This window comes from Nymphalis io, chromosome 5, assembly GCF_905147045.1.
Source record: "Nymphalis io chromosome 5, ilAglIoxx1.1, whole genome shotgun sequence".
NCBI classification, from domain to species: Eukaryota; Metazoa; Arthropoda; class Insecta; order Lepidoptera; family Nymphalidae; genus Nymphalis; species Nymphalis io.
The window spans coordinates 7,032,343-7,059,574 of record NC_065892.1 but is presented as its reverse complement, the minus strand read 5'-3'; the positions used below and the strand labels follow the sequence as shown (position 1 = coordinate 7,059,574).

Here is a 27,232-nt window from a genome sequence, read left to right as displayed (position 1 = left end):
TTATATGTGTATTAATAAATAACACTAATTCAAATATACTTAACGTGTCACAATAATTCATCACTGTTTATCGCAACACACGTCTACCGCAAGAAATGAATCCATCTTTACAAATCGTGGGTTATGTTGATTTATAAGATAATCGAAATAAACAATATTATTGTCAAAGTCAAGGTTACCTTCGGCGAACTGACCTACGGAACCTAAATTGCTCTTGAACTCGCTCGCACACTGGCCTCAATTGCGACCTGTCTAATGTCCCGGTTAACAACCTCTGCTACCAAGGTGCCTGATGCGGTTTGTACTTACCACTGTATTTTAACTAATTAATAGAAATAAAGCAGATTTTATACATAACATAAATCGTATATGCTCGTTGCGTTACTCACAATTAAGATTTATAAACATTGATGAAAAAACCTCTTGTAATCTAAAAATGAATGAATAGTTAAATAAAAATAACCATTACGTCTAAAGAAATGTTGGTTGTCATTATTTAAGTTAAAAAAAAAAACCAAAACACCCGTATCTGTTTTCAAAATCATTTATAATCAAAAAAGATGAATAGAAATTTATTATACACTCAACTTATTATTTGTAACTACAATATCTGTTTTGTTTATTACAATTGTCGCTATTTCTATTATGATATAATCATATCATCAATTTAGCATTATAACTGTACAGAGCAAAGCTGAATGGATCTTTTATTATAGTTTGAGGGTGGTCGAGATATGCGGGTTCAGCTGCAATCGAGATTTGCATTCAAGTTTACACTCTATAGATATTCGCAACTCTCCTATAAAAGCGAACGTGCTTTGCATGGGCTCTTAAATCTTAATATATCCGCAATTATCTCAAGAATAAGTCTCTAATTTCAGAAAATACAATAAAGTCAATAATTTATAACGTGTATCATGTAAATTACCTACCTTCTTAAATTATCGATTAATTCATATACATATTAGAATTAATTAAGTATTTTATATCTATGTACAGCAATCCGTTATTTGACATACCATAAATTATTAAATTACAATGTGCTAAGGATTATACTCTCATGAAAATATATTTTTTAAAAGATTGATATTATATTTGTCTGTCATTTTAATTTTCTGGACTCTATACAAAAGCTCGAGACCGCTTGATTCTTAGCAATTAAGGTGACTGCGAGCAGCCAAAACAATCGATCGCTACAAATGGCCGACCGTCTCGTCGACACGCATTGCGCACACGCAAATGGGAACAAATTCACCGCTAAGAATTTTAGCTCATATTTATGTATTAATCACGATGATCTTTCCATAAGATTTAATATATTTTTAATTTCATATTGATGTATTATATTATTTAATAACAATAATAAAACTAAAATGAAAGAAACACTTACCGTCAACTGACTTTGTTATCATTTTTAGTTTTTAAATTATTTTTCTTTAAAAAATAAAAATACTCTAAGACGAATATTCTATGTATCCATGTATTACAAACCAGTTTTATTTACTTTTTTATTATTTGGAAATTTTAAATGTATATACACACACATACATATATATATATATATGTATATACACAAACGTAGTCTACATCTTGAAAAGTAATAGTAGAAAACTATAGAAGTAGATACGCTTTAGACGTCCTACAGCTTTCAAAATTCACTTCCAGTATTTTTACTAAAGAAGAAATCGACTATATAAATTTAAAATAAAAGTCAAAACAAGATTTCTTGTAGTACTTCACTTTATTTATAGTATTTCGGAATTTCAACATTTAATAACAAAGTTATTATTGCTAAATTGCAAATATATTTGAAATAAATTTGCAAAATAAAGAATGTACTGATTCCTAGTGTGTCAGTTTGATAAAAATAAAAATGCTGCGATAATTATATCTTGCTCACTTGAAAACCATTTCATGATACGCGCTAGCAAAAAAAAACAAGATCTATTAATATGCGTTACAGTGGTACTATGTCCTCGCTTTAAATGATAAGTAATTTGATAAACTTTACGCGCATTAAGTAATTTAGCGAATAATGTAGTTTCGTGGGTAAATGTAATTATTCCAATAAAATTATGAAATCATGAAAAGTATTATTTTTTAAATATATGCAACTTCACACACGAATCTAGTTGTTAGACTTATATTTATTTTATACTAATTGCTAATGTGCAGGGATTCAATATTGCGATAACCTAAATGGCTATTATTGGAAAATAGAAATAGTAGTAAATTACTATAATTATTAATCGAGTTAATGTCCTTTTCAGATAGATGCTATTTCACAGTAAACAATGGTTTATTGGATTACTTACAGTGCATTTTTTTTATTTAATAACGATATCAGATCAAATAAAGTATAAAAAGATTATGTAAACGTATTATTTATAAATAAAAATAAATAGGTAAAGTTTATTAAGAAGAAATTTCATTGAGAAAAAACCGTTTTTGCGAGAATAGAGGTCATCTGTGATCAGTTTTTTAAAAACTATAAAAACTGATCACAGATATATCGATGATTTCTTGTCTATATATAATTGTGGTTGAATAATATCGTTCTTATACTTGTTATAGAATTTATAATAGTAACATTATCGTAGACATATCAATTTAATAGTAATTAAGGACAATATATTTTTTTTTAAGTTTAACTTTTTTTTGTTGATAAACAAGTTCTCAGTTCCTACATACTGAAATAAATATGGGTTTTACACTACAAGTAATAATCAGCCTCGTATCAAGGTCATATATTCTTATTAGAAATATTAAAAATAATTACAAATATTAACATTATCTTCTCATCAAGGTTCTCTTTCCACATCACCTTTGAGGTAAGAACCAATGATGCGCTTTTTTTATAGAGGTATCCCCAGGAGGCCTAATCCTCTTATAAATATTACAAAGAATAATAAGTTACTATAAAACATAGATGTGGTCAAAATTGAGATAGCGTACGTAGATTATTAGGTAATCTCTCAGAAATTGTGTCACCCAGTATAATGGAGGCGGTACGTTTGCAAGTCGATTACGAGTCGAGGGCAGTGTTCCTTGGCGGGCACGGACAGCAGACAGAGAGTCGTCACATAACGCCTACACGTTAACACTACTGTTCCGGCTCCGAACTTCAGACCAAGAATCCGATATTTATTTATTTAGATCAGAACATTCCTTAACACAATATTTATCATATTTGTACCGCTATTACTGACTGACTGTATACATTTTATCTTATCGCTTTTACTTAACCTCTAAAATGTATATTTCTTTTTAATTTAAGAGAACCTGTATAGTAAATTAAACAATATATACCTGTATAATATGTATAAACTATATACCATACTAATCACTTTTTACTCCTTATAATCGCATATTTTTATTAAACACACTGAAATACTCGTAGTGGCGGCTACGAATCTTATAGTTTGTTAAATAAAAATACAGACTATAAAACACATTTAAATGATATAATAGCACACAAAGAAAAACATTCATATTCACACCACATTCTTATTATTTATTCAATGATAAAATATTGCTTTTAAGTTGCTATGTCGTATATTTAGGCTGTACCTACGTGTGAATTTATAACAATAAAGTTCCTATATTTAACTTATTTACTATTTAAATAAGTGTATGTTTACTGCTAAAATCGTGTATTATTTACTTCTTAGAGAATATTGACAAACGAACGAAGAATGCGATATCTGCATTGAGCCTGTCATTCGGTACGGATGACCTATCAAAAGAACTACAGCATCGACTTTGATAAGTATTCTAAAAATAATAATTAATATTTACTCTTGTATTCTGTTGATTTTGTATGCGACATTAAAATATTGTTTTACAAAGTGAAATTTTATATAAACTTCAATACGTCACGACTTCAATCAACTATGAATTATACGAGTAGTTTTTTAAGTCATAATAGTATTCTGTAATTCGTAAAGTTAATTAGGAATTAGAGCAAATTATAATAATTAAACTTTTTTGTTATTTACAGTTAAAAAAATACCTGGTCGAAAATATAAAAATTAAAGACACAATAATAATATAATTTGTGAATAATTTTGCTTTTAATAGTGATAACTCAAATAAAATTCCTATTTTACTATGAGTCATGTTGATTTATAATAATCGTCGAAGTTAAACGCATAGTTCTACACTTCGTTTCAATAAATGCATTTATACGTATCCCGAATATGTTTGCCTACTTTCGCATCAAGTCTCTCACACGTAGGAGGATATGATTCGAAAAAGGTGGAAACAGTTATACGTGTTCTTTTTAACTCTTACATAAATTATTATTCCACGTTTGCTTTAGGCGACCGCGATAAAATCTTTACGTAGAGACAATGGCAAAGTGCCTATGCTATGTCCGATTCAATACGATCTTTTCCTAATTAAAATTGGCAGTGCGTGATGCGATCACGGAGTGCCTTACTCACTTATAAGCTCCACACGTGCCTGTCAATGAACTTTGAAGACCATGTTAAGCTAATAGTTTTTCGCACGTGTACTTTGCGATGCTTCATAAAATCCTAACTGACAATTTCAGTTGATAATTCTACTGCGAGACACTTATCATAATTATATTCTGTAGTTTATAATATCGGTCACACTAGGAACTCAGAACAAAAATCTCCACAGAAATTCGTTATAATTCAATTAATTTTAATGTACCTAGTACCTACAATAATTATTACACTTATTGTACATACAATAATGATTACACTTGTTACAATTAGTTGCTTTTAAAGCGTTTTTGGGAAATGTAATATAGTATCCTGCTAGGGGCATCGAAAATGACTAATTTACCCATAAAATGTAGGCTGTAATCAACACAGTAAATTTAGTTAAGTAATTGTACTAACGGGCAAATACGAGAACATTATCGGTGCGAGCGAGGAAGTCATCCTGCTCGGTATGTGTGACAAAGGTGCGCGAGAGTGCAGGCGCATCAGCCTGCACGCCTGCCGGTGGCGGTCTTCTCTCGAACCGCTCCATGAGATCTGCTGGCACTCGCGGTAATTGGCGTCCAGTCGTATTCGGTGCCTGCGCGAAACCCAGCTTGGCAAGCAAGCTCTCTCGAATAACTCGCAAACTGTGCTCGCGCGCGTTCTCGTAAGAACGACAGGAAGAGCAGACGACGTGCGTCGCCGGAGGTTCTTGTGGACATGCGAGGTCGGCGGCGACGGCCGCCAGCCACGCGGCGAACAGCAGCAGGCTCGCGGGCCTGGCCCGCGGCCCGCGCGACGCTCCCAGCGCACGCGTGGTGCGGCAGAGCGGGGAGGCGGCGCGGGCAGCTCGGCAGAGCGACAAAGCGTTGTGCTACCGCGGGCGGCGCGTGCGACACTGCGCGCGGAGTTGCTGCAGCCGCGCCGCGCCCTCACCGGCCCGCACCGCGCCGCCCGCCCGCGTGTTCCAATCGTGACTCACCACTACCCGCAACTGCCACTGCCGCTCGAGCGTTGCGACTTGCGCTGCAGGCTGCAAGCTATGGGGACAAGGAAATGCGCCTAAAAATTTTCCCCGCCCGCCCAAAGACTAGACATTTATTACAACAATTCTTGTACACGAGAAATCTTGATTTTATTTTATAGCTCATTAATTTAAATTTTGTATATATCATAAATACAAAATTTGTTACTTATATTAATAAACTTATTTAAGTTTATAGATACTTCATGAAATATTGGAAAATTTTAAATTCCTTTATTTTTTGTTAAATCTCCAAAATTTATGAACATGCAGGTTGTATTTATTTTAAGAATAATTTTATTCTGGTAACTAACATGTGATGTAGTTCGTTTATATCGGAGTATATAAATATTTTGACGTTTCACTAAAGAAAAAGATTAAGTGTTGTATGTTTATTCTCAAGAATGTTTCTCAATAACACGGGTACGAATTTTATAGAGCAAATCGTCGATTACTATTAAACAAGGTGTAACATTTTTGGATTTATATAAAATATCTCTAGCAACTAAAATTACTATTAAGACATAATATGAGCGTAAAGTACAATAGTTTACTTTCCAAATGAAAAAAAAAGATCTATTTTCTTATTTTAGATTTCTTATAATTGACAGATAGATTAAACCTAGATTACTAACCTTATTTTCCAACGCTTATTATATATAATTGGCAAGGACCAACATTCAGGGATATATGAAAATCATATCATCAATTTTTCCCCAGTCTGTGGTGGCAGTGCCCAATAATGTTACCAAGTAGAAGCAAAGGAAGATGCAAATTTTGGTCTCGCGTCCAATAGCGACGAGTAATACATCGTTGGATAAAAATATGCAAATAACCGATAGTTTTGATCGGACTACGAGGCATGCCTTTTAAGTTTTGTCGTTTGAAGAAAAAAACACAACTAGAACCTTATTGTAGTTTTTATTGTTTTTCAAAGTATTCACCACGTAGTTTAATACACTTTTCCATTCGCTCAAATCAGTTATTATAACATTTATTTCACTCTAAAGTGGGGGTGTTCAAAATGGCTGACTTGTAAGCGTCGACTGCTTCTTCACCGGACTGGAACCTTTGACTACGAAGACTTTTCTTAATTTTAGGAAATGTAAAGAAATCGTTAGGGCTTAGGTCAGGACTGTAAGGAGGATGGTCAAGAATTTCTACTTTTTCCTGCTTCAAATACTCTGTTGATGCTGTTGTTGCTGTGTGAGCTTGCGTTGTCGTGGTGCAGGATGATGCGTCGCTTTGAGTTAGATTTTCGAAGTTCGGCGATGACTTGTAGTAAACAAACTGTGGTATACCACTCTGCGTTAACCGTTCTATGATCTTCAAGTGCAATAGTCGCAACATGGCCGGTTTTTTCAACGAACGTGGCCACCATCTTTTTTGAAGTGCTTCGAGAACGAACAACTTTAGTCTGCTTTGGCTCGTCTTGAAAGACCCAGATTGTTGATTGTTGTTTGGAATCAGGATCGTAGGCATAGATCCAAGATTCGCCACCACTGATGATGTCGTAGACGTGACTTGACTCTCCTCGGTTGAACCTTTGCAGAGTTTTCTTACACCATCTGACGCGGGCCGCCTTGTGATCGTTGGAAAGCAGATGCGGTATCCAACGGCAAACTAGCTTTCTCACACCAAGCGCTTCATGCAACATCTTCTGAATGGTTGTCCCTGAGATGCCTAATAGAGCCTCTATCTCTTGATACGACACATGACGATCTTCGAGAATTAGTTGTCTCACAACAATGATGTTATCTTCAGTGAATGCGGATTTTTGGCGTCCTTCGCGAGATTTGTCACTAACACTAGTATGTCCACGCTGGAATTCTAAATACCAGCGTTCGACAGTCCGCAGACATGGGGCTTCATCACTGAACACAAATGTTAACTCTTCAAAACACTGAAGCCGTGTCAGGCCTCTTCTAAAGTTGTAGAAAATTATTGCACTAACATTTTCCTTAGAAAGATTCATTTTCGTACGTAACCTGACAGATTCCAATCGACGCTGTGACTAAACAATATCATTAATCCTAATACTTTCAACTGTTTTGAGATTCAAAATTTAAACACATTCGAATATAGAACAGTTCCAAATTCAAAATTGCCGGGAAATATGGAAACGACAGAACTTAAAAGGCATGCCTTGTACAACACTAAACATCGCTGTTTCGACTACGCCTGTAAAAATGGGGTTATTATGTTTTTTTTTATAGAATAGGAAGGCGGACGAGCATGTGGGCCACCTGATGGTAAGTGGTCACCAGCGCCCATAGACGTTGCCATTGGAAGACATGTTAACCATCCTTTTTTTTTTGTGGGGAAATCCTCATGGATACCCTCCATATCTGATGATACATGGAGGAATATGTCGGACTCTTACCGACTAAAACCACCACGGTTCCAGCGATCCACACTTGGTGAAGTTGCGGGTACGCTTGCGCATTCTTCCGCGCCTCCACCTGTGGCTGTTCTTTTTGTCGAACCCTTAAATGTCTCTAATGTTCTCCTTCGGCGCATCGGGTCTGCGAGTGCATTTTTCTCCCTTTTCTCTGTCTCTGTCTCTCTTCCCACGTTCGAATAAGTATCGAAAGCTTATTCCTTTTCCTCCATTACTTTTCCTCTACTGCGCTGTAAAAATCATTACGTCTACGGCATTCAGACCGTCGGAAATACGTCTCTGCTAGAACTTTCGCCTCCAAATCCCAAGGTGGAGAACCAGCGAGAACGCATACTGCCTCAAAGGATATTGTTCGGTATCCTCTGATGGTTCTCGTAGCCATGATTCGCTGTGTTCGCCTTATCAGTGCTTTGCTCTTGTTATTAAGAGCGTTGACCCAAATGGGAGCCCCGTACAGTGCCATCAATTCGATCACCGCGGTATAGAGGCGACGGCATCCATCGTAACCATCCTTAACCTAAACTTTAAAAAAACCGTTAACCTTGGGACATAACACACTCACCCTTCAAACCGGAACACAACAATACCAAGTACTGCTGTTTTGCGGTAGAATATCTGATGAGTGGGTGGTACCTACCCATACGAGCACAAAGTTCTACTACCAGTAATTATATAAACCGTTTAATAAATTAAAGCTTTATTTTTTATCTTGTGTTTCATTAGCAATTATTTCAAAGTAAATTTGCGCTGCTTAATGTTACAAATATATATTTGTCACTTATTTAGCCTTTAAATTTAGATTATATTTTTATACAAAATGAACAATGGTCCCATTTATTAAATGTTTACATATATCTTGTATATATTGAAACCTGTTACGTTTGTCAACAACATAAAATCGTGTTTACCACATAAGTACATATTTGTAGCACTTAGTACAACGACTCTTTTATCATTCGCTTTGCAGAGAGATCTTCAGTGGAATGTAATATTTTTGTATATTACTTGCCTCATTTTCTTGACCTGGGAGAGAAAACTTTATTTTATTTATTTTGTTTTATTTTTTATGGAAACAGTACACATTAACAAATTATTGCAAATAAAAATTTTCAGTGGTTATTTATTATTTGTTTGGTTTCCTCGCAGTCCATTTCATAAGCTGGGTCAACCTACACCATTGTGTTCCCTCTTGATTCAAAAGATTTTCCATCATCACTATCATCTTATTTTAATAACTAATTAATTGTTTCTCAAATAGAAAATAATATACGTTATAACATTATAGCTTACAAAAAGAACATAAAACTGAACACAGCAAAGTAAAAAATTCACGGAAACAATAACTATGTGAAGAGTCTTGAATGCTGGAACAACTCACAGCCACCTAAAAAAGCGTAAAAAGTACTACCGAGTGTCTCGCGGGCTATAGGTTTGCTGAAATTATCGGAAGAAAGAACAACCAACCACGACTGCTCGTGCACAATGTATCACGTTTTTTCAAATCCGCGTAGTCGATTCGATCAAGGTCAGTGTTCTAATCAAGACTCCTCACAATGCTGCGTGCTACGAATTCGAGCAATAATTAGTCTTTAAACTTTACTGGTTTATAAATACAATTCAGAGGCGCAAATGATGGTAAGTATCAGTCACCAACAACAAAACAAACACCGTAAATATTTTTGATAATTGTGATTTAACTAACAGTTATAAAATCGAAGTTATCTCTCCACACTTCCCATTGCTACTACCAATAGTCAAAGATCTCGCCAAACATTAAATTGATTTGAATGGACGTATGTTCTTATACTGCCGATAAAAAATACGGCGTAGGGGCGATATTTGAATCGGCAGACAGAAATAGGATTATAGTGCAGTAGTGTAGTGAAGTAGTTTAAAAAAAAATAACGTAAAGTTTGCCCGACAATGTTATATAACGCAACAACACCACTGCCGATTTTGATGAAATATTTTGTTAAATATGAATGGCTTTACTTATAAACTTTGCTGTTATTGATGATTTCTCTGCATAAATTTTTTTGACTTTTCATTGTATTAATTCCCGAATTTAACTACCTTTAACCCGTTACAGGGTTAGTTTTAAATACCTATTTGTGTAGTAAAAAAAGTAACATTAATGATTATATTATTTTTATTGAACATCTACTTTGTAAAATAATAAAAATAATATCTGCGATACGAGTTGGCAGCGGGCTTAGGTATATTTACGTAACTAGCAGTGCCCGCGGTTTCATAATCCGCGGTGTATAACTTAAAGAAATCACTAAGAGCAGACTATATTATATATTAGTATATACAACATTTTCAATTTTCGTGAGATATTAGTATTTATTGGTTTTTGCCGCACCCGTAATTAGACAGGGCAACATACAATTCGCCATAAGAAAAACATCATTCCCTTAAAACTATTCCGATATACTTAAATGTGCTTTATTTATTGTGACTGCAAACGATACCTATACAAGAAATTGTGTCCTTTTAAAACTTAAATCTCTTTTTTTTAAATAACGTAATATCAACTAACCGACCAAGTATAAATTGAACAAAAGCATGAAAATATAAATATATGGCACGAAACGAATTACCTTTTTTATTTTTCTGGAAAAACGCAAATAAGGTGGGGGCGTATGTGGGACTTGCCGGCACTGAAAGCGCCGGAATACCCACTAAAAAACAAGCGATGCTCTCACCGTCTTTTAGGGAGCGTCACGGGATCGCTTGCGCATGCTACCGTGAAACGAAACGAAATACTTCAAAAAAAAAAGTTATTTACAAACCGAAAACAAATACTTATGTATGTATGTATTTTTTTTTTACATTATTAATGTTGAATTACAACCATTCAACTTGCTGTTGAAATATATCAAAACTATACTAAATACTACAAACTGCCTATGGTCTTATCTCGATATCTTAACCGATTGAAATGAAACAAACACTAAATATTAAGTGAAGTTAGCCACAATACATTAGTAAAAATCGCACACAAAACCGTTTTTAAGATTAACGTGCACAAACGCACAGACAATAATTCTAACAATCATTTTTTTAGATTCTATTGCGTTGATAAAGGCCCCCGGTAATAGTTTTACTCATTATACCTTCCATGTTCAGACAGCGATCAGTTACAGATTTATTATATGTATAGATTTTACTGGTTGGAAATTTGAAGCTTTGAAATGTATAATTATATTTTATTAACTGTTATTTTCTGAAGTCGGTCAATCTGTCTAAGGGGTCGCGCTTTAGCGTCGTATAAAAAGATTGTAGACAAGACATTACAGCAGATGATTTTTTCTGTTTATTGTAATTGTTTTGTCCTTTCAGATCTTTTATAGTTTTTCGACGGCTAATCTCTTTGTGACACAACGTCTTTTAATTTAGTTTTTACAACTTTCATATTTTTGGGAATAGTGGAACTAAGGACCACTTGTGCACAAGATGAGAAATAAACTCAAATAAGGCACGTTCATTCTCTTAGTGGTGCTCGTCTGGGTATGAACTTTCGAACTACAGTTAAAATCCACGTGTTAATTTATTTTATCTACTGGAAATAAATGATGTAGAATATTAAATCGCCTTTGGAAGTTTAAAGCACTTGGAATTGTTATAGGTGAGTATTAGTAGGTAGTAAACGAACTGAAGAAAATTCTGATATATTAAGAAACGAAGAGTGGAAAATCAGGTAAAGCGTATAATGAAAACTTATGATTTTCAAATGTGGCAGATACCTATTATTAATAGCTGAACCATAACAACAAAATAACTTCTGCTATCATGGTAGTGCTGGGTTGCCAAATTATTAAAAAAGGGGCAACTTTGTCATTAGCTCGAGCTTCTGAGCCTGATATTTCCATTGAAAACGAAATCATATTATATTTTACTAAGTTTTCTTATAATCTAACGACCGAGAATGAGAAGGACCACTAAAATCATCTATTCCATCACTATCAATTTTTGGTCGTGTTTATCTCTTAATACATTCTACATTACTATAGAGAATAGAGTTATCAGTAATCAGGCAGAGATGCTACTCATACTAGGCTTGTCAAAGACATGTATGTATACCTATTAATTATGAAAATAAATGTTACAAATTGATAAAAGTAAATGTTAAGGCGTGAAAATATGAGAGTCAGATTGAACTATCTTTTGCCTTTATAACATTAATGTATTTAAGCAGTAATATTATGGATCAAAGGAAAATAAAAAGAAAGTAGTATAAAATTATATAATGATTACAATTTTATAATTAATGCGAAATATCTGTTACAATATGTTAAACATAATGAAAATGTAATTAGTATTCAAGGAACTGGCTCAATGGCACTATATTTCAGTTTATTTTTTTTTTATATTAAGCAATGTTTTGGAAATATAATATGAATGAAAAAAGGTTTTATTTATAGAAACTTTTCGACAATCTCGCTCAGATAATAACTTTTTCTATCGTCTTTAAAATAATCGCGGCATCTTATACCTCGATATATAGACTAGCCTTAATAACGGAAATTTCACGTTAAGCACCTTAAACTATATAATATAAATGCAGATGCCGAAATGTCTAACTACAACAGAAGATAGGCTAAATGTTTATAGGAATACTGTAGTTTATCTTTGAGAACCTTAAATAAAAAGTCATAATTTAACAAATACATCTAAAAGGAATAGATTACTTAATCTATACATTATAATATTGAGACAGTAACAAGTTATTAACAACTATGTTTTGTAAATAAGTGACACCCTACACGTTTCAATCGTTTATTTGAAACATCATAACATAAACTGTATATATTTTAGTTAAAACAACGAATGAAGCAAGTCAAATGCGAATATAAGAAATGTTTGAACACAGCGGTGTATTAACTACGATTTGCATATAATATGTTGGAGTCATTTTTAGACTTTAGGTGGGATACATCACTAGAATAGGCAGAGGTGAAACTAACTTGATAGTTGCATAAATAAAGTATTATATTAGTTGCTATAGCTTATTTGTTAAGAAGTTATATAAAAACTTAACTAAAATTTGACTGTTTGCTGATATTCATTATTTATTGGAAATTCTAATCAAGATTTTAATAATTTAGATGTTCAATTTATTTATGATAATTAGGTAAATAGAAAATCAAATTGTCAAAGTTAAATTTAAATTGTCTTTATATAAACTAACACACGTCAATTAATATGAGAAACTACTTTTGTATATTTATATTAAAAAAACCTTATCTATGTGGGCAGTAAAACTTAAATTCAAACATTGGCAGTGGTACAATCAAACAGAAATAATATATATATTAATTATATATAAAAATAGGAGACTGGAGCCATACTTAGTGTATTGAGATTTTGATACAGTCTATTTTAAAAGATTTTGCACAAAATATAACTAAACAAATTTATATATACAAAAACTTAGGGTTAACTTTTCTGTTTAGAAATGTTTTAATGGTTTGGTATAAAAAATATTTTCTTGGTTGTTAAATGTTGTTTACACAATCTATTGCAAGAGAACAATTAATTAAGTTTTTAAAAATATATAATAAAAAAAAGGGTTGACTTCTAAATAATTTAAGATCGAACTAACTTTTAGTAAGTTGAACGATGTACTTAACGTAAACTTTACGCAAATAAATAAATATATATGAAGAGCATAAAGTAAAGTGATAACTATTAAAGTCCGTCCGCTAGGAGATTTAGATTCCTGACACCCGTCATATGGTAATGACTGGTGATAATCAACAAAAATAAACAGTTGACATAGTCTAGTACCAGTAAATTTAATATCGTTTGCATTAGTAGGACAAATAAACGATACTATTTCTTTTGTCATAAATCCATGGTCACTGCAAAATTACATCGTCCATTCAATCACGTATCTTATACTTATATTCAATACTTATTTATACTCACGAGCGGATTCTCTCAACGACCGGACATTACATTATTGAAATTTATTGTTATGGGCATTGGATATCCATTACAAAATGGACTGAACGTGAAAAATAATGGCATAATTTTTTATAATAAAAAAAAAAAACATAAATGAATGCCTGCAACTACATATTTCTGTTTATAATAAATAAACAGAATCTCTTAATTAAATATAAATAGGGGTGCTACATATGTATATATATGTACTCACAGGAACAAAATACGACTATTAAAACTTGTTTGTGTGGTAATTTCATAGAGCAAACAAATTCCTTTCAATTCACATTACCGAATAAAAGTTCAAACTAACTCCGAACGCAAATTGTCACGCAACTAAACAACATTATTACAAATAAAACATTACGAGGAGCTAACCACACATAGTTTTTATCTAAAATACGAGGTAGTCAGATAGGGAAGGGTCTACACACATGACACTATAGCCTACTCCAATGGCCAAAGTAGTAGAATGGAAGTGCTATATTATAAATAAATATATATTAATCAACAACTGTTCGTAGTGCTTAATATACCAAAGCTATTATCAAATAACACGAAATATGAAATGTAATATTTATTTGCCTCTACATTTCTGCCATTGGAATGGGCTATATATACATAAGTAACAAATTAATGATTACACTCCTTACATGTCATGGTTTTGCGGAACAGCAAAAAAATTACATTAAACCGATCGACTTTTCAACAGCTTCAAGTACATTATATAATAATTTTTTTTTTTTTTGAATTTTTTATTTAGATATTTATGCTCGATACCCTATTTTTCAACTACAACGTCTTTATGAAATAGGGATCTGTGAATATTCATATGTATTCATGTGAAACTAGACTATTATTACCCTACAGCTATATTAGTATAGTTCGAGGAGTACTTTAATAATTTTGGGAATGTTCATAATTAATGTTCATTATTTTAATGTTATTTGATAATATGCATGCTCTATTACTCATGTCATGTCTATTACTGTTGTATCACGGCATTGGTAAATAAATAATAGTGATTGCATGGCGATACAAATAAAGCAATACATCAGAAGTATAACAAAGCTGAGATTCTTTCAAATAAATACATTTAAATATTTAAGAATTTCATATTACTTATGACTGGTACCTCTCGGTTAATCAATTCATTTTATTCGAAATATAGTTATTTTTTAAATTTACTGCTCTTTTGAATGTTTAGTTGATCTTATATTTTTATATTGTAAACAATTCAGAATAAAGCTAAATAAGTTTTTAAATGAATAATACTAACCCCACATATTAACTCTCAAGATAAAGGCTCATCATGTTAAACAACTTCTTGTAATAAATTCAATTAATCGTACAGTCAGCAACGAAACGAAAAAATACGGTTCGATATTCGATCCTAAAATTCTAAGAGATATGATAATTATTAACAATAGATACCTTACTCGTACAATCTCATAATAAATAACTCAACATTTTCGCGACATTTTTTTGCTGCTTCTGCCGGTTTACCGTAATATAATGATAAATAATGAATACTATTGCGTCATTTCGACAGTCGGTGGTAAAATAGAGGTTATATTGTTGTGCCGCGACAGTATAGCGGCTGGCTCGTCGAAAAAGCAGTCGAAGTTCGTGTCTAGAAACAGTTCTTGTAAAATGCGCCGCGAGTACAACATGTACGTGTCTCTGGACAGAAGGGCGCACACGTCGGAGTACACGCACGGGCTACGAAACACTTCAGGATGTCTTTGCTTGAGAGACAGCAACGCGGAACGTGCCTGAAAATATTTATGAGCATACAATAAGCAACTACCTCTAGATCGATGAAAAAACTTGTATCATTGACACCACTATTGGAAGTAAGAGGAAAAAGCTCGTTATCTTTTATAAAATATTTGTACGCAACATACATGAAGAATTCTTCATGTTTGTTGCCATACTTTTGAAATAAAATCGGATGTTATTCAATGAACATAGCTAACCTGCTTAAGATGTATGGGGTTAGACATAAAGAGCACGTGGCGCAGCAGCTGCGCCTGCGGACTGCCCGCGTCGCTCGACACGTGCGTTTCAGCGTACGCCGGCTCTGCAGGGTGCATCCAGTATAAACATATGAAGTTATTTAAAACTCTTATTTATATAACTGAAATAAATTAAATAGTATCCATAAAAAATATTAAGTAATTAATATTGAACAGTATTGAGCTATATTAGCTCGAAATCAAAAATGTTTCGAAACACGCTCAAAATAAACAAGATAAAATCTTCTTCATCTAAGAGTTCAAGACTTAATGATTACAAATTAAAACAGAGATGAATGCACTTAGTGCAGTAAGGGCACGGTACCGGCGAAGAAGGCCTCCCGCAGCTCGTGGCTGGAGGGCGGGCGCGTGCGCACGCAGGCGAGGCAGTGCGCCGCCGCGTGGCGCCACGACGCGTCGCCCGCCGCGCACTTGTCGCGCCCGGGGAGCGGCTTGGTCGTCGTCGTCGCGGGCGGCTGCTCTATAGCTCTAGTCTTCGGCTCGGGCGTGTTCGTGACGACCGGCGTCGTGGTGCGAACGTTCGTACCTATCGACGATGAGAGCGGTATCGTGTCAGAATCTGTGCACACTTGTAGCTTATCAAATATTGAAAGTAGTATCATTTTAGAATCTCTACCCGTCGCGACCTCGCAAGGGTAATATTAACTTTATTACACCGTGACTTGTTTTTTAAACAATCAGATATAATCCTTCGTAATGTATTAATAAATCTGACCTTACGCCTCACATTTTATTTTTATGTTTGTTCAAATATCGACTACAATATCGAATCAAGGTAATATAAACATTTTTTCGTGTTTTAGATTAGGATCAGTACTTGTGATAAATAATAGTGATTTTAATTTTTTTTAAACAAGAAATCAGTACTGTGAGTTATAATGTAATTAGCTAAATTATTTTACTTCAGATTATGCGTAAATTCGATACATTATCACAATAATAGTATGTTATTCAAACTTTGATAGTAAATATTTTAGATAGCTAACATCTACGAACGAGGAACATAAATTAAAATCACAGCAGTACTCACTCTTATTAAAACTAAAGTTATGGTTATCGGGCGTGCGTGGTCGGTTGTCCAAAGTCGTAAATTCTCCTAAATAGGATGTCACTCTATTACCACATTGATCATCGTCACCCTCTGTTTCTTTTTCCTCGTTGTCGCTAGAAATCAAATTAATAAACTATACACTAATGATAAAAAAGATTTAAGAATCTAGTTAAGTTAAATAGCATATAAAAACATGTTTCTTTCTAAAGGAAATACTACACCAAGACAGTAGTGAATCCAAGCGAGTACGTAAATATAAGATAGTTAATATAGAAATACAATGGGACTGCGGTCGGATCATCCCCACGAGAAGGTGTACCGGTGTACTCACGCGGGGAAGAGGTCGTGCAGCGTGGCGGGCAGGCAGATGCCCATGTAGTAGAGCGCGCGCGCGGCGGGCGCGGGGCGGGCGGGCGCGCGCGTCGCCGCCGGCCGCGCCGCGCCCTCGCCCGCGCACAGCGGCCGCCAGTCGTACTCCAGCAGGCTGCGGGACGGCGGGCCGACATTACACTCACCGAGGACAATTCTTTTCATGTATTACTGTTACTAGCCGAGACCACCCATCGGATCTAACGTGGGATTTAAACCGTCGGTATAAACACAAGCGCCACTGAGTTTCCGTGTGCTTAATGTATGAAAATTAAAGTGGTAGAATATTTTTGTTTTATAAGTAAATATATATTTATCAGTAACTGTTTGGAGTGTATAATAGAGCTCTTGGCAAATGGCATTGAATATGTAAATCTAGCGTTTGTTATCTTTACTAATACTTCCATTGGAGCAGGGTATACCATTTTTTTTCCAAAAAAAGGATGATTGTTGAGCTTAAAGAGGTGGAGTGAAGAGGACACAGCACTGTTTAACTAATCACCCGTTAAACAACGTTTATAAGTAAGGCCGTTAATATTTTGTAATTGAACTGGTTTTTGAAGGTGGTTTTGGTGAAAACAATACCTTAGTTTGGTCATCCTCTCTCGTATAGACTTCGCTCTATCTCGAAGCGAGGAAAATGGTTTCGCACGTTGATTGGAGTCGTAGGGCAACCAGCTCAATACGTCGACATCGCTGGAACTCATTGCATCGCTTTCTGATACATGATGCGGCCTGTTTAGTGACGAATATTCAAAATTAATACAATATATATAGTATATGTTTATTATTTTCATTTAGTGAAGGTAAGAATCCCAGTGAAATGAAACAACCTTTACCTTATTATTTTTTTATAAAATAAAAGTAATTTTTATAGTAATTTTTTTTCTAATAAAAAACCAATAACAATAATACAAACAAAAATACAATAATTTATGAACAGCATTCTTTCTCAAACTGAGGAAAATTTTCATTATTAATGTATAGAAAAAAAGTATGATGCAAGCATAATAACTGCTTTATCTTTTTTAATTAAATAGATTAGAACAAAGAACGAAAATTTATTTAAAAATTTGTTAGCAGAATATGCAACTCATATATTACATTAAAAATTTAATAAACTGCAATAAATGTGGTTTAAAAAATACCTTCGATGTCTATTAAGAGTTTGAAGTGTGGCATATCCTCTCAAGTCCATTTGAGTAGGAGGTGAACTGGCAACATCTGGTGTTGTAAAACCTGGAAACGAGATGAAATAATATTTTTTGTAATTCAAGATTATCTGGCAAAATTAAAGAGTCCGGCGAGAAAATAGCACAATTCAAGTTTTGATGAACCCCAAAAGAGGGACGTTATATTGACAATCTATATTATAATTATATAGCTATTGATAATATAGGACTTTCACTTTAAATAGCTTCAATTTCTCCAAGCCCTCCCATAACGGAATAAGAGGGAATGGTATATTTACATTCAAATCATAAATTTAAAAATAAGACAGAGGTTGCCGTCCACTATCAGACGGTGCGACTCACTAGAGGTGGAGGTGCGGCGCCGCACGTCGGGCGGGCGCGCGCGCTGCGTGTGTGCGCTGCGCGCGCCGTGCAGGCTGGACGAGCTGGGGATGGGGCTCAGCTTGGGCACGCGCTCGCTGCGGGAACACTTACATGTCAAACTGGTGGTAGGGCTTTGTGCAAGCTCGTCTGGGTAGGTACCACCCACTCATCAGATATTCTACCGCAAAACAGCAATACTTGATATTGTTGTGTTCCGGTTTGAAGGGTGAGTGAGCCAGTGTAATTACAGGCACAAGGGACATAAAATCTTAGTTCCCAAGGTTGGTGGCGCATTGGCTATAAGCGATGGTTGACATTTCTTACAATGCCAATGTCTAAGGGCGTTTGGTGACCACTTACCATCAGGTGGCCCATATGCTCGTCCACCTTCCTATTCTATAAAAAAAAAAAAAATATACTTTGTCTTACATCGTTGACTATTTTTTTAATTATATACCGCGAACATATTTTTAAGTCGACGTTTGATAATATATATATATATATATATATAGCATTATGACTCATCTAGCTTTTAAAAGAAACTTATTAAACTCCCTCGTCGAACTAAAAACAAAAAAAGGAGTAGAAAACAACAAATCCTATACTTACGGGATAACATACTTTCCGAGGAACGAATCGCAACTGCTCACTCCACTAGTACTAGATTCACTGGTGTGTCTTTCCCGGCCTTCGTGCGAGTGATCCAGGGAGTAATTCCTTGAATATTTGTTTTCCATGTGCAATCTGTAAGGACCGCGTTCGTAACTCGAACAGTCTCTCAGAATATCCACAGTTCGAGACTCTGTTAGCGAACGTTCGTGTGAACTAGATCCTTGCGTTGGGAGAGTGTGCGACTTCCTCTTATCGGCATCACGGCGCTCGAAAATATATATTTTAGTATCTACCACATCTTGGTCTTTGTCTTGCTCGGTGGATATCGACCCTATGGTTCTGTTTAACTTCGTAATATCGGAGTGTAAGCTTTCCGCTGTACTCTGATCGGTATGATCGGAATGTTCACTCAAATCGATGTCAAAGAATCGTCGGTCGGGTGAAGTGATAAAAGCATGACCATTATCCTGAAGATCCATCATTTGAACGAAGTTTTCGTCCGGAATAACGGGAAATTGATCGTGCCTGGTATGTCTGACACAGAACCAACCTACATATGGGAAAAAATTTATATCAAAAAACTATTCCAAAAGATTACACGTTTGCTATAGTCGATGTAAATTTTAGAGGAAATATGTTATATTACCCAAATCGGCTAGCAAATTTGCGCCATCGTAGGTGCTTCCTATAAGTGCGAGGACGTAGAAGGCGGTCGCTCGCACCGAGTACACGGGGCTGTACTTGGCCAACCGCACAATGTGCACGGGCACCGCGTCTTCCAAAAATCCGTTGCTCAAATTCATCAGCTGCTGCAAGCCTTGTGGAGTCACCGCCGTGTTTCCGACCGCCCACAGAGACGCTTTTAAGTCAACAATTTCCTGCTCAGTCACGCATTTCTTTTTCAGTAGAATCTGTTTACAAAATGATCGAAGAAATTAAAAAATATATCGCTTCACTCGAAAGAGAGAGAGAGTGATATATAAAGCAATCTAAAATTTTATTTTCAAGTAACATTTTTTTTAAGCAAAATCAAGGATTAGTTTATGAAGCCAATTTCGATATTCGGTGGTGGACTTTGAGAGCTTAGAGCTTAGGAGCCACGACTCGCGAAGAACGGAGAGGGTGCGCACCTTGTAGTGGTGCGGCAGACAGGCGGCCAGCAGCGCGGCGGCGGCGGGCGCCAGCGCGGCGAGCGCGGCCAGCGCGCCCAGCACGTGCGGCGGCGGCCGCGCCGTGCGACGCGCCGCGCGCGGCCGCCGCCCGCCCTCCGACAGCGCCAGCGCCTCGTGCACGCCCGCCTCCACCAGCCGCACGTATCTGCGTGCAGCCGATACAAACTATATGTACTTTATTGCAGTATGCTTTTGGAACACTTTTTGGATGCTCATTTTAAGATTTAGCTGGAAGGCCATGGCCACGTAACTTTATCAAAGTATGTCGAAGATGACAGTTCTCGAGCGAAGGAGCGTTAGCAAGGAAAATCTGAACTATAACTAATCGACTCTGGCTACTCCAAATGGAGGACAGAGTTTCAGCGGATTATGTGTATGTAGGTGTCCTCATGTGTCAGAGTGTTTTTATGTTTGTATGTTTAACTGTCAGAATTATTCCTCGTGTACACTTACACTTTTTAAATTTTTATCTCTCTTCACTAATTGAACAATCGCACTATTTTAAATCTCTAAAATAATGGAGTAACAAATCACCAGGAGTTTGCTGACGCACCGATACCGGGCGGACCGCGAGTGTCTCAGTTTCAAAAGGTCGCATCCCATTCTGATCGCGTGTGGATTATACCTAGTAATAGCCTTTTAACATAGGCTTTAATACATTTTATTTATTATCTAGCGAAACTATACTATTGTATTGTATAGTGTAATAAATACCTGTAATTGTACGATTTATTCCAAAAATCCAGATGTTTTTTGACGAAAGCGATAGAATACGCGTCAGTATTTTGCGCGGCGGCGGCCACTTCGAGTCCCAACCAAAGCAGATAGCCCCGGTCACCTACAGCTGAGAAATCTAACGATGAAGGTTCGGCGGTTTTATCCAGCCGGCAATTCTGCCCGAGGGAATCCTTCATTGTCATTAACTTCTCGAAGAAGATCTGAATACAATAAAAAAACATTGCATAGATATTCAATCCAGGACTCCACTTAGAACTGTGTATACATATAAATAATTTTGTTAGAACTCACTGGTACACTATAGGCTTCTTCTAAGATGGTCAGAGCGCATTTCACAACAGTTTTAGATTCATCTTTGACTTGACCGACTAACATTTGCAAAATCCAAGTGTCCATATCAAGTCCGTTCGTATCCGTTTCATCTCTAGAAGAAAACTTCCATTGCTCCTGTCCAATACTCTTTTTTAACTTCGATTTTTTTCTGACTAAATCCCTCGATTTTCGCGAGGCTCGTAGGAGTACATTTAGGAACTGTGTAGCGTACAATCTCGACGCCAATATATTGCATGTTAGGGTTTTGGCAAGAATATCTCGTGGACTTGAATCCAAGGTGTAATCTAAGCTCGATATCACTAACTTAACGTAACAGCTATGATGAGTTTTTGTTGATAATTCAAGGAGACTGAAAAAAATAGCAATAGCATAAAAAAACTTGGCCGTGATGAATAAAACTAAAAGTACTAAATGAAAAATATTAATAATACTGACTGTTCATAAAGTCTCGTCTTCTTGAAAAGTCTTAGTCCAGAATGCGAATGACATAGTTGTCCTATAAACAAGAAGTACATCTGACACATTGTATTGCACATGTGTTGTGGACTGAACAAACACTCGTGAGCTTTACGACCAGTTTCAATCGCCTCAATCTGTCGACTTACGTCGTTAAATAGGTCTTCCAATAGTCTTTGTGAATCAGCCTAAAAATTATTAATTATAAAACATTTTACCTCAGATATGTAACTTTTCCAGCAATAAGATTTGTAAGTAGAAAAAAAAACATTACTTACATCATTGTGACGCAGTAACTTTCTAATCAATTGACAACCAGCGCGAGTTGCTGAATGTCCATTACCGATTGTCGATAGGTCTGTATGAGAGTACTTGTTTGAAGAAGGTTTTAAATAATTTATAATGCGACTGGCCCATGCTTTATGTCCACTATCACTCAAATTCAATAAAGGCGTGCCATCTGTTTCCTAAAAATACAATTCGAATTAATAAATCGTCCAAACGTACAGCATAGCACACACCACCGACCCCTCACCTTTAATATGGTTCGTATCACTTCCCAATTCCAGGTATTACCATCCTTGTTCTGCATCACGAAGGAAGACCTGAGCAAGCTGTCACAGTCGCGCTCGAAGAGGCTGAAGAACTTCGCCGACTTAGTGACCTTGCTGACGGCGGCCGTGGTGCGCGAGCTGACGCTCTTGCTCTTGACGAGCGCGCTCACGTTGCGCGCGGCCACGTCGGCGCGCGAGCCCACGCTGTGCCGCTGCTTGGGCTCCGTCTCCACGTCAGATTCGTTCTGATACTCGCCGTTCTCGTCGTGCGACGAGTCCCGGTTGCACTTCGGTTTGGCCATGTCGGCGTTGTCTCTCTCCTTCCGGCTCTTGGAGAAGTCTTCCACCTTAGTCCGGAAGGCGCCGCTGCAGTACTGCACGATGTGGTCGAGGAACAGACTGTTGCTGGCGGGTCGCGCCTCGAGCGTGGCGTGCAGACGGCACAGCGCGGCCACCGCCGCCAGCGCCTGTGGCTTGCCGGCCGACGCCTGCGAGATCAGTGACGGCAGCGCCGGTGTTACGCTGCATATTTGAGGAGGTAGAAAGAGATGTATCAGATGCAACAGTTGACCGAGGAGCACGGTCGCCCTGACCGATATGAATGTGTCACTTGTTACTATCACTTCCGCCAATCCATCTAGGAGGCCAGCCTGAGAAGGAAATAAAACTATTTCAAAGCTGATAATATTTTAGACATCATCGTTACGAAGGAATGTGTCCGAAATAGGCCGACCTCTAAGAAGCACTGCAACAACAATGCAAGATGATTTTCGATTATGTCGGGGCCGGTAGCGCCGAGGTGAGGTAAAATGGCAGTACCTTCGGCTGCTACAAAGCCTTCATTCAATCGCCACGAATCCTAAAAAAATAATTTCGGCATTTAACAGTCAAAATACATCTTGCAAAAAAATAATCAATTACAAAAAACTTACTTGAAAATCAGACGGATCAACGGCATCCAATGCTACAGAAATTTCATCGGTCCAATCTGGTTGTGGCAGTCCAACTAATTCATATAGCAAGTCCAATATTGCTTTCTATAAAATAAATAATTCAATATAAATTTTGTTTTAATTAAAATATTTCTTACTTTAAGCCATTTGACGAAATCAAATATTAATTTTTTTGAATAAAATAAATCAATAGCGTTCACAACAGTGACAGAGCAGAACACGAGGGCCGTAAAGTTACTCACTCGGACCTCTAGCCGCGGCAAGTATAGCGCGGCGACTAATGCGCGCAGGCCACCGGCGCTACGTGGGTGGCAGAAGTGCAGCAGGCCGGGCCAGCTGCGCAGCACGCACAGCAGCGCCAGTCGGCTGCATGTGAACCGCATCTCGCGCTCGTCTCTACGGTCACGCAAACGTCAAGTAAAAGACAACCAAAAGGTTTTAGCTAGTGATGACTAGATTTTAGTCTTTCAAGTTCAAAAGTAATGAATCAATGAGGAAATACCCGCAATAGTTTAACAAGCCCAGAAGCCCAAACTTGGACTAGCATCAGCGAGCCAGGAGAAGCCACATCCACGGCATCGCCAGTATTTTATGTTTCGCCGTGATTTAGTTATAACATTTATGATATATTCCATTTAATTATTTATGAAATATTAAAATAATATAAGGAGACCAATTCGATCGACTTTGTTAGAAAAAGTCGATATGAAAAATTTTAAACTAATTCATTATTATTAAACATGTGTTACACAGTCTTATTAATACCTTGAATATATTACATAATCTTGTTCCAAAAAATATTTCCAAATTATGTAAACTCTGACACGCTATTTGTATAATAATTTTATAAAAATTTTTTTTTTCAATTTTTTTATTCAATTTAAAATTACTACAGAAGGTAGATTCAACCAAGGAAAAGTGACACACACTGAGTTATTTATCAACATGTAATTTACGTACATGTAATAATAATATTATACAATTCATATATCTTCTTGACAAATTTGGAAATATTAACACAGAAACAACTTGTATTTATCATCTATATAAGCTTTTTTTAATTATTAATGTAAAATTATAAATAGTGGATAGAACATATAAGCCCATATAAAATCTTGGCAAGCAGTACTTTTTATGTTTTTAATTTGTAAATTTTTTTATAGCTCATCTAGTTACCTTAACACTGTTGAGAAATCTCTAACGTGCTCCTCGCAAACAATTTTAATATAATATTCTAATTATTTTAACTTAATTTTTATCATAGCTTTATATTGAAGATTTTTTCCCCTTTTATTTAAGTTACTAATGTAATATCGGTTTAATTTGATTAAAAGTTTTGTTTGGATTACAAAAATTCAAAAACACTTACAAAGATTATGATAATAACACCCAATTATTCACCTGCTGGTATCAGTTCCTGCTGGTTTATATTGAAAATCACAGTAGGGTGAATTGAGACATGTTAAATCAATTCTAGCAGCACTGCGTGACTTGGGATCATTGAGTGTATGCAATAAGACACCACATAAAGCCTCTGCCATACGTGGTGTAGCACATTCTGCAAGTTGTCTTGTTACTGCAGTTACTCCTCCACATGATATAAACAGATCTGGATTTAAAACACCTGCAAAAACATAATAGTTCAAATATTTGAACTTTTCAACAAACACTTTAAGAATTCAAATCAAACTTGCATTATTGCTTTGAAATAAAAAGTAGCATTATATTATGGACCTACATATTTCAGCTAGAGTGGCAATAGCAGGTCTTGATAATCTGTTGCTGCTTCCATCTCCAGCGCTACCTGCTCGAGCAACAGCTGCAAGACAACGTAAAAGACCCTGGTCTATATATGCTGAACGATAACGCCTTTGCCCTTGCTCAATTGCACCGACAACAGCAATGACACGTCTCACCACTTTTAATGCTTGTGCACGCTCCTCTTCATTGTGAAGCATTAAGTCCATAGATCTACCAAATAAATTAGTGTTTTTAGAAAAGATGTTATTACAAGAATTAATTTATAGATTTTTTTAAATTTTTTTAACTCTATTGTTATGTTCCGTTTTTTAATTTTAAGCATGAAAGTTAAATTTACTAGTTGTTTAAATAAATATACATATGTTATATAAACTTAAATTTTTATTTAAATTATAATACATGAAATAAAGCTACAATAATTATACATTTTATATCTAGAGAATAAAAATACATTATTATGTCCTTTATAATAATAAAGGTTTATATTTATGATAATAAAGATTTTAAGATGCCCAATATTTATTTAAGATTTGTTTAAATTAATTTTACTTATAATGTCTTTCTGAACAAAACAGAAAAGATTTAACTTGAATACATTTAAAATGATCTCAGTTCAACTAAGTAGACAAAAACTTTTGTATTAAGTTTAATTAAAAATAACATTGAAAATACCTGATAACTAGATATGGCAGTTTCAAAGTATTAAAGGTAGCAACATCACTTTCTGTTTTAATTAAGTATCGTAATACTCTTAGTGCAGCAGCTCTTATGACCATAGATTCATCAACAAGACTTATTCTGATGCTGAAATTTATTATAAAAACAAAACATTAGTCAGCTGATATACTTTATATTACACAATTTTGTTCTGTAAATAATCCATAAGATCTAAGTTGAATGTTTTCACTTACCATGTCATCAACTCATCAGAAGTAAAACCGAGTTTACTTCTGTCTTCCTTATTAAGTAAGGTGACTAATGCGTCTAGATAGGACCACCTATAACTGTCAGAACTACTTTTCTGTGTAAGTCTACCCAGTCTAAAGTCTGAAGGCAAATTTTTGTTGGTGGGTGATGTATCATTGTGAAACGATTTTTTTGAATACAGACCTTGTATTATTTCTGTTATATTCTCTTCAGGTGTTTTATTTTTAGTGTCTAACCTATACGTATTGCCACCATGTTTACCTGCAATATTATTGATTCTTTATTTAAATTTATGCACTTCACTGTTTTGTACTGTATACCAATTTAAACAATATTGATCATTAGTATTTTAATACATTAGGTTGGCTTAGGATATGCACAAAATGAAAACCAATAAGAAATATTTACCTTTTCTACGACTCAACCTATTTTCAAAAGTGGCCATTATAACATTTTTCACGACACAAGTTTAATAATTACGAACCGTAAATAAGTTAAGAATATTTAAAAGAACCATTTATATTTTCTAAATTCTATTATAAAGAATTGAGACTCAGATAAAAAATGCGTTTCCTATTCCTGTTATCATGAGACGCATTGTAAATTTGACACTTGTATTTATCAATAATCTGTGGTTGTCATCTTGTCAGGTTGTCACATATATTTTATTAATTTATTTAACAGCTCTGGATACAAGTCATTTTCACAATAATTCTATCAATCGTTTAGTCCCCAACTACATAGGGCTAGTTATTATTTTATAGAAAAATCGCTGAAGACGATAAGGTGGACTTTGAATTCTTTTTTATATATTGTTTATATTATCCAAATGTATTAAAATTTTAACAGTCGGAAAAACGAAATAATTATTAATGAAATA

At 35.3% G+C, this 27,232-nt stretch overlaps 1 protein-coding gene across 1 annotated transcript; it reads right to left on the bottom strand.

Annotated features, from left to right (window-relative positions):
• Positions 1-12,135: 12,135 nt before the first annotated feature.
• On the bottom strand, positions 12,136-26,938 carry LOC126768775 (rapamycin-insensitive companion of mTOR). The gene is made up of 24 exons (XM_050487071.1): positions 26,761-26,938; positions 26,337-26,613; positions 26,098-26,229; positions 25,403-25,635; positions 25,066-25,288; positions 23,907-24,060; positions 23,644-23,748; positions 23,445-23,570; positions 22,693-23,361; positions 22,436-22,624; positions 22,137-22,345; positions 21,660-22,050; positions 21,345-21,568; positions 20,589-20,775; positions 20,105-20,369; positions 19,456-20,008; positions 18,826-18,941; positions 18,439-18,529; positions 17,876-18,025; positions 17,253-17,405; positions 16,901-17,034; positions 16,175-16,396; positions 15,811-15,914; positions 12,136-15,606 (listed from the first exon to the last, which is right to left on the bottom strand). Exons 1-24 carry the CDS (start codon positions 26,795-26,797, stop codon positions 15,364-15,366), a joined length of 5,187 nt encoding a protein of 1,728 aa, XP_050343028.1. The 5' UTR covers positions 26,798-26,938; the 3' UTR covers positions 12,136-15,363.
• Positions 26,939-27,232: the final 294 nt, after the last annotated feature.

What these genes read in the sequence shown, in the direction of transcription:
- LOC126768775 (XM_050487071.1), bottom strand. Translation starts at nt 26,797, where the DNA reads ATGGCCACTTTTGAAAATAGGTTGAGTCGTAGAAAAG. An exon ending in TGCCACTCTAGCTGAAATAT is followed by an intron (nt 25,289 to 25,402) that starts GTAGGTCCATAA and finishes ATGTTTTTGCAG; the next exon opens with GTGTTTTAAATCCAGATCTG. An exon ending in TTGATCCGTCTGATTTTCAA is followed by an intron (nt 23,571 to 23,643) that starts GTAAGTTTTTTG and finishes TTATTTTTTTAG; the next exon opens with GATTCGTGGCGATTGAATGA.